Consider the following 9,080-nt stretch of genomic DNA (forward strand, 5'->3'; position numbering starts at 1 on the left):
AGTTCCTGAGGGTTGGTGGCTGTTGCTGGGTAAAAATGTGTGCACAAATCTTCTAGTGATTCCTTTGGCTGCTAGCAGATTGCCTGCAGTTTTTCATGTTTGTCTGCAAATACTTGCTAACTACTAGCTGAGTGGTAGTTAAACTTGAAAAAGTGTGAGAAGAAGCTTCGCTTTAGCCAAATGTTTTTTTGTTTTTTAAATTGGTGTAACTCTTACTTTCAAGGAAAACCAGTCCGTCAATGCCAGTCAACCTACAACCCAGCATTAAGCTAGCAATTGTCATGTGTCTGCAAGACTTCAACTGTGAGAATGCAATAACTGTAAAAGGACTTAATATGAGGAGAAAAAAAAGAATGCCACACTGCACCCCAGCACCTGTTCCCTTTATTACATCAAACCTCACACTAGCTTTTCTACTAAAATACCACAATGTGAAAGGGTCAAAGTCAATAAAACAAATACCGTTTCATCTACTTCTGCTTTCACCTCATTTCAAAACACATCCTACGCTTAAAAAAGGCTGTTGAACACTGCTTGGGTCAATCAATATTCAGCATGCCTACATCTTACAGTGCCAATAAAACCGACAAACTAGATTCCTGAATCAAGTCGACTACAAAACTCAAGCTCAGACAGAAAGTCTACATACTAATTTTATAATTACTACATAGATTTTAGTCTACTGACTAAATATAACTCGGTGATTTAATATGTCGGTCAATGAGTGGTTTTTCCAGTCTTTCCTTTAAGAACAGGAAGTAACCACGGGACACCTGCACATCAAGTGCACAGTGTAGTAACCACTTAAATAAACACACAAAGCTAGGTACATAACTTTGAATGTCAACACCACACGCTCATTCCTTTTCACACTACTGTATAAGCAGGCTTAGTGTTTAGCACGTTCACTAAATACGTGGTTGTATGGAACAAAGGACTAGTGCTAACCATGTGTAGGCTGCCTCATCAATCTCACATTTTCAGCACTTGCATCAAAGTTTTTCTTTGGTTTTAAAACAACTAATTTTGCACAGAAATCATGTAACTAGCATTTCTTGTCAGATAAACTAAACTTGCAACTAACAATGAAAAAAATTATCACACTTTATTATCATCTTACAATAAATACAACTTTATTACAGTAACAATTGCCACTGTAAATTATTAAATAGTAGCCAAAGCCTCTGGTTTAACTCAAGTGAAAAGAGAGCAGTCCTTTGATGTGAAGCAGGAAAAAGAAAGAAGTGAAAGTTTTAACGTCTGTTCCCCTTATGCGTCAAACTGCTGATGGTGTTGTTTGTTTTCAGAAGTCAAAGAGAGGGTAAAAAAAACTTCCCTTTTATTTATATGCTGCAAATTTTCAATGTCATAGTAGCAGCAATGAGGTGAACAAGGCTGTGTAAATGAGCAGATCATGGTGCATTATAACACAGATACACTGAACAGTATGCTGCTGTTTGTTTGAACCATGCTTTGGTTGTTTAGACTGTGCCACCAGCTATTAACGGTCACATACAAGCTTCAGAATATGAACAAAACAGGCAACAAAATAATCATCAGCTGACAGGAAGGAAGCTCACCATTTCATCCAGAGCATAGCGAAGTAAGCCGTGCTCGTAGAGGATAAAGAACCTCCTCTGCCATTTCTGTAACAAGACAAAAAAAAACAACAACAAACAAATCTGTCATTACGGACATGATCACACAAAAGATATCAAACCATAGTCATTTTATATATATTAAAAAATTTTTTTAAAAAAGCCTCACAAGAAGTTGTGCCAGTATTTATCATATCAATCATTACACATTTTATAACTCTGGGCATGAGAGTCAAACACAGACTTGTGGAAGGCCAATAAATTTCTAAAGCCTGAGATTATTTTGCTGGATCTAGAGACTCCAGTGAAAAGCTTGAACACACACCTTAGGGTATAAAGACCACACACACACACACACACACACAAACACACACACACACACACACACGGAAGTGCAATCAAGTTTTTGGAAACAGTTGCTATACAGCAGTAAGCAAGTAATGCTGGCACACTTTCCTCTTACGGGACATGACATCACAAGGCTTTCAAGCTGTGACAAGCTGGACAACATTTTTATCAGCATGCATCAGCTGCATTCGGTCATTAAGATTTCAGATAGTTGTAAAGAAAAGGAAAACAATTTGAGGAAAGAAGGCCTTCATATATAAAGTGCAGGTGTTATCACAACAAGAGGTAAGTGGATACAGACGTTCATAAGAGAAGACGAGATTACACTGCTGATTAAACTGTAGGATATATATGAAAAGGCATGCAACTGTGAAGCGCAGTATCATTATGTACCAGGTTAGCTGGGGGGGGGTTAAGTCTTGGTTTGAATGGGAATCCTGTCAGTTACAATAATACAATTTCCACTGATATTCATCCTCATTGTCTTGATCAGTTCTCTTTCACTGCCCTCATATCTTAATGTACCGCTTAGTCTCAGTGTTAAATTTCCTGGGCTCCTATTCTAACAGGGCCTGGTGCATGAAATATTGAGAGCTGCTCTCTAACCTAAAAGGCCACTGGAAGGTCTCAATAGGGGGGCCGAGAAGCCTCACAGGCAATGTTAAAGGGACATTGCAGTCCACAGATGCTTTTTAAAATAAACCAAACCAAACAAAAAACCAAACACGATATATTACAGGCTACAGAGGCTGATTATAGAATTCCAGCCTCACTGTCACAAAACAGAGCCAGACCCCTCCACAACCTGTTAAACTAAAGCGACCCTAAAACGTGACTCACCTGAGACATCAGCGGTTTTCTGTTTCTCTGTTATTTGTTTCAGTGTAAACCTGACAAATGTGCTCACGTCAGCACTACGTACAAGCCAGCAATTATACCCCCGCAGTGAAACGCTGACTGGGAGAATAGGCAGAATGCATCACTGATGATGTCAAAGCAGCGGCAGACTGTTGATAGTAGATCCAGAGGTGCTTTTCCCAAATCTCATATGGAAGCCATCAGCGAGGCTGTGAGAACTGAGACCTTTCTTCTCCTCCCCCACATTCTCCGCAGTCCTCTTTTTGAGATGCACCACCACAGCATATAATCTGGCAGCTGATAAACGACGGCTCCGATTACACGATACTGCAGTGGTAAGAGTTATTAAATGAAGTCAATATTAGGCTCATTATTTCCTAACAATGAGGCTTCACTGACAGAGGACCGAGATTCCCATAAGAATCTGCTGATTTCATGAAGTAGCCACTGAAGCCACAACAACAAGAGCTCTTGTTTATCAAATGAGTGCCAGAATGGATAAAGGAAATTAAAGGGAGGAGTAGCCACGCTACTTACCTAGCACTCTGAGCTGGTAAAACAAACTTAGCTTAGAACTTTGGTGGTAAACAACATAGCTTTGCCTAGCTAAATGGGGTGGGGGGTCTACAACTGTAAGCTTATAACCAAAACAAAAATCATCACAGACAAGAAAAATGGATAATGGCTATGCTGGGATTTCCGCCAGTGGATGATGGTCGGGGTACACCCTGGTAACTAGACAGCCATCTGCACTCTCAATCCCTCCTTTGGGCAATTTAGAATCACCAATTACCCAACAATCATGTCTGGACTGTGGGAGGAAGGCGGCATACCTGAACAGAAACCACGCAAGCACATCAAGAAGCTCCAGAAAGGCTCCAATACAGTCTCACAGCAGTTTGTGAAAAAAGGCACAACCTTTAATCCATAGATACGTGTTACTGGACATAGATTTCACACTTTTTTTTCTTGGTCCTCAACAAAAGTTTTCATCAGTATCCAAATTTGACTTGACCTTGAGCATAACTTGGGCAAAGACCTGTTAGATGATCACTGTGTGCAAGTGTCACTAAAATCAATACACTAGGATGACAAGTTTCCCCTAAGATTCTCACACCTCGGGTGAAAACCTATTAGGTGACCAACACTGTAAGAGGAGCAGCATTTCTTGCCAACAGTGGACAGACGGGCAGACAGCGGATGCCTCGCCATGCCATAACGTCATCTGTCAGCTCAAAACCAAACAGGCTGCTCATTTTTCCTCAAAGCAGTTTAACAAAAAAATCAAAACCATTACACCAATCAACCATTCAGACGAGCAGAAGCTAAACACAGGGGGGTTAAATGGACCTCTTCTCTTATAAAGAGCGCCAGTTTCTTGCCATGAATTTCTGCCAAAACTTCCAAAAGAAAGTCAAAAAGAGGTGAAGTCACAACATAATGCTCTTTTCTAAACACAAGCAATCTCACCACCAGCAAAGCTAAACACTTATGAAACCACTTACCCGAGATCTGTGTAAGGGATTGTCAAAATTTGTTCCCTCCGGTGCCAGAAGCAGCCATCCTGCATATATAGGTTTTGCCTGGTGAGTGGAAAACACAATGACAGTGTTGGAAGCAATCATTAGCATAATAAATAACGGTCTAATTATGGGACACAGAAGTTGATCCTGCAAGTTGAGACCACATACTATGACCTATTTAAAAACACACGCACACACTCACAAACATGTGTTAAACTCCGTGAAAGTGTTATAACAGACATTAGCTGCCTTGACTTTAGGCTACACTCGCCACTTGGCTTTATTCCAGAGCACCATGCTGCCCTGAAAAAAAAAAAGAAAAAGGAAAGGCTAACACACACACACACACACACACACACACAGTTTTTCTTCTGATCCTCTAAGTGGGTGGACTGGTGGGTGGTGGGGGAAGCAAGAGGCAGAAGTTAGGAGGAAAAAAACAAAAACAAAAACAAAAAAAAAAAAAAAGCAGTGGATGAGAAGCAGAAGAGAGAATTAGTGCCGAGCTTTTGTGGCTACAGATTTGCAATTCAAACATGTACTGAGAGACGCAAGTTGGCCTGGCAGTGTTTCTTAAGTTGTTCTGGTACATACTTGAACTGTAGCCACGCTAGTAGTCAGCACTTGTCTGCCGAGCCAAGAAGCCCTGCATAACCACTGCATGCATACTGCGTGCAGGAGACCTTGCTGAACTTGATGTTTACATTAAGATCTTACCTGTGCCTAAAGAGCTTATCAAATTAAGCGTCTTACATAAATGCACGTGTGCTTCGTCCCCCAGCCTATGAAACAGTAGCCAACCAATCTGAGTCAAAAGAGCTTGACATATCCAGCTGTCTGGCACTTCCATGTCTTTCAATCTGAGGTTTTGATTACAGTCATAACTTCACCCTATGTACGGCCGAGCATAATCCACCATAAAATCCTCTTTTGCTTTGATTACATGCAGCACAGCACATTTTCCAGCTGAGTGACTGTGTAAACAAAATGACATAACATTAATTTCCAAGCACAAGTCCAAATTATAACCTTGGACCGTCAAGAGTTTGAACAGACTTGCAAGAGAAACATTCAGACACTAAAAATGGAGGGGGAAAAAAATGCAAGATGAAGGCAACAAAGAATAAGAGAGTGGGACACTGTTGTTGTGCATTGTTGTTTTAATGCCCATAGGGGAAAAGAAAAAAAAAAAAAACAGTTTAGAAAAACATCTCATCTGTCCTTATAAGACTTGACAGCAATGGCAAGTCCCCCCTGAGACTGAGAAATAAGCGTGATGAATCTAGGTCACTTTTTAGCCTCTAATGGTTCAGCGGTTAAATGTACTCATCTGAGCGTGTTCCTGTGTCTTCATTTCGCAATGCCCCCCACCTCACAACCTCTTATTCCATGTCATCATAAAGGATTTTAATATTGCTTCAATAGCCTGGGCCTTTAAGGCAAGTGAAATTGGAGAGATGGGAGGTCAGAATGACAGTTCTGGTTGAAAATAGATGCTCCGCTTTTCCATATTTTTTCTGTGCGTGTGTCTGTGTAAAGACTTAATATATGGACTACAGGACTTCAAACCTCCAGCAACAGAAAATCTAATAATCTTTAATAGCCATGTGAGGCCAACAAACGTAAGCCAATTTCTGTACCAACATCGTGGAGGACAATGATAGTGGACAATGTGTCTCACAGACACTGAGAAAGCATCACTTGTACAATCTTCAGACCTGAGAATGAGCCTTGATCTTTCCCATTAAACAAGAATCCCAAGAGGAATGATCACAATGTGGGTCAACAAAGTTCAGCATGACACCATACCACCTTCACAACATAAGACTCCCTGCTGGGGACAATGTAAACAGTGAAATATCTCCACTAAAATAATAATAATGTTAATAATAATAATAATAATAATAATAATAATAATAATAATAATAATAAGTCAGCCTCGCCCAATATTAGTCCATGTTAAAGTAAAGTTTACAGTTTCTTAATTTAAGCAATAGTATGGTTCAAACTACAGTTAAATGATCAAAGGAGACGACATAATCTGAAATAATTACAGCTCCTGTAAAAGCAGCTGATAGCGTTGCTCCTTTGCTGCAGGGCATGGAGCTGGGTGGAAGCCTGCGTGTGCATGAATTAGGGTCAATATGCGCCCTTGGGCTGGAAACTAATTATGTCCAATTAACCCAACCTTTGCACTTCGTGGTCTATTAGCACACGACAAGTTGTTTGAAATGAGCACATCAAACAGAAAAGACAGCAACAGGATTTGCACTCCCATTAAACGGCACATAGTAAGAGTGAAACGCAATGGAAAGTTGCTGGAGCGTTTGTTTACCTGGTTTAAGTCTTCGTCGTTGAGCAGATGCGACTCTCTGGGCTTAAAGCAGTTCTGGCATTTACTTTTGTTGAAAATGTTGGCTTGAAATTTCCGACAGGGATTGTCTTTGAGTGACATGGTTGATTGAGGGAGCGACACTCGATGAGAAAAAAAAAGAAAAGACTTATTTTAAAAGTCCGTGTTTGAGGGGGGGAAAAATCAGTTCTCACAGCAAAGACTGACGCGAGTTGCTGATGTACGCTTTCTAGAACAAAGCCATTTAACAGTGCGCAGTTCACCTGTCCCGAGGTTACCTGAGGCAGTGCGTAACCCCTCGTTAAGTGATATCTATATTGGTCATCTTGCGCGCGGGGTCGCCTCCTGCAGCTAAAGCCGAGCTGCTAACTTTAGTTTTAGCGTGCAGGCTTGGGCAGAACTTGTCAAATAAAGTCGTCGAAAGTGCGGACAGATGTTCGCGTGTCTCTCTTAATTACGTCCTCCGGTGAGGTGTCGACGTCTCACAGGTGACGCTCCGGGCCTCGAGCTCGCTGCAGAGGTCCCGTCACAGTCTCCATCGGGCGGAACGGCTCTTCACTGAGGGGGAGGGAGTCCACTTCGGCCCCCCTCTCTGTCTTTCTATCAAACAAGTGATAGCGCGGTCATTGCCGTTAAATCTTTTTCTCGCTTCAGGGCCACCGGAACGTTATCAAACTTCGGAAAAGCCATCGACGTGGTTGTCATGCCGCTGGATTAATAGCGTCGGGTCCTGTTCGTCGTAGAGCTGCTCCCCCTCTGGTACTGATACGCAGTCTGCGGTTGATGTTTTCGTGCAAATCCTCGTTCGGGCCGGACATTCAGTCGGTGGAGAGGTGAACGGGAGAGAGTGGGGCTGAGAGACAACGCCTTCGTCCAATCGGAATAGATGGACACGCCCAAAATCCAGGCCGTTTCTTTCGTGGACCAATAGAAAATCTTCCGAAGTGCTAATATTTTCCCTCATGCTAGGTGGTATTTAAAGGCCCACTTAACTTCCGTACAAAAACTCTGATGTTGTTGAAATTGCTTGTGCTAATATTTTGCTTTAATTGCGAGTCAAAAGGCCAGAGTGTAGGGTGTATCCACGTCAATATTATTCCATTATTGTACTAATGAAAAAACAGTAATTTTTTAAATTCAGCTTGTGGAATACGGTTTGGTTTTTACATATGAAAGAAAAGTCTAAAGGTATACACAGAAATGGCTTCCTAATGAATTACTAATAAAATAAATGGCATCAGGCCAAAAAAGGACACAGCACACATCATGCACTAATAGTTATGGAAACTACACGTGAAAAGAATCTATAAAAGGTGTACAGGAGCAAAGCCTGAACTTAATGTGTATTACAAATTTTTTTTTTTTTTTTAAATAAATTTTTTTAATAAGTGTGGCTTATATAGTGTAGTGGGCTGCACAGCAAGCGGTAATAATGCAACTTTCAGGCTGATGCTAATGCTACTTTATGGTGTTTTAAAACATACATCATCATCAAGGAAAAAAAATCTAAAATCTACAGCACAAATGCAAGTTAAAGTCTGGCAGGTGTTCTTATTTTAAACATAGATGGCAATCTTAAGACTCCAGAGCACCATCTGTTGGTCTTGAATTTCAAATGGCCTGACTGGGATTTTTAGAAACGTATATATTAAAGGATATGTAGAGAGTGTGGAAAATGATGGACCTGGGTTGCGATCTGTTTGTGTTCCTCCTGGCTGCCATTTATTTAAGATGACTTAGTGCATTCTGAACAGGAGGACAGGCATGGGTTTGTTATTTGCACACAAAAGAAAGAGTAGTAACTGTGCAGATATTTCTGCAGAGAAGAGAAAACCAGAGCATGAATGTCTGTCATCACCGTCAGGTTCTTTGAAGTGCACTTGAAAGCGAAGTGCAGCATGTTTTTCAGATTCCAGGCTGATGCTCCAGATTGGGAAAAACTGTGAACTCAGGGCACAAAATATGTGAGTTATTGCATCATGCTGTGTTTTGAGGCACGATTTTATGTTTTTTGTTGTTGTTTGTAACTTGGAGAAAGAAAGAAATTAGTGCTAGTTAATACAAACCAGTGCTTGTAAGAAGTGTGTGATTTCGATTATGCAGCTTGAGGTGGTGGGATTGTAACGCCAAGTGAGCACATATAGTGGGGTAATATAACAGCTGAGTCTGGGAGAAATTTAAAGCAAAAATATGTGTAATTATTCATTTAGGTCATTACAGTAAATGACTGAAATACATTTTTTAAATATGTTCTCCATTTTAAACTGAAACATGCTTCTGAGTAACTAGAAAACAAAAAAATATGCATCCCATGAGTCATAAAACCATGACATCATTTTATTTTGAAAATTAATCCAGTATTTAGTGAAGAATTTGAAATCCTGGGACTGTTATCCAGAA

General features: G+C 40.6%; 1 protein-coding gene across 7 annotated transcripts in view; it reads right to left on the reverse strand.

Moving 5' to 3' along the window:
* si:ch73-103b11.2 (putative WEB family protein At1g65010, chloroplastic) overlaps positions 1-7,533 on the reverse strand; it is a 52,185-nt gene extending 44,652 nt beyond the window's left edge. For 6 of the 7 annotated variants that reach the window (XM_042215716.1, XM_005950524.3, XM_005950525.3 and 3 more), the window contains exons 1-3: positions 6,663-7,532; positions 4,310-4,387; positions 1,581-1,646 (exon numbers count right to left, since the gene is read on the reverse strand). In XM_042215716.1, the coding sequence (XP_042071650.1) occupies positions 1,581-1,646; positions 4,310-4,387; positions 6,663-6,782 (264 nt within the window). In that variant the 5' untranslated portion in view covers positions 6,783-7,532. Of the gene's footprint in view, positions 1-1,580; positions 1,647-4,309; positions 4,388-6,662 lie in introns of all 7 variants that reach the window. The other variant, XR_317657.3, reaches the window with a different exon arrangement.
* Positions 7,534-9,080: the final 1,547 nt, after the last annotated feature.

Source organism: Haplochromis burtoni, unplaced genomic scaffold, assembly GCF_018398535.1.
Source record: "Haplochromis burtoni strain Fernald_Lab_line unplaced genomic scaffold, NCSU_Asbu1 Contig_804, whole genome shotgun sequence".
Classification (NCBI taxonomy): Eukaryota; Metazoa; Chordata; class Actinopteri; order Cichliformes; family Cichlidae; genus Haplochromis; species Haplochromis burtoni.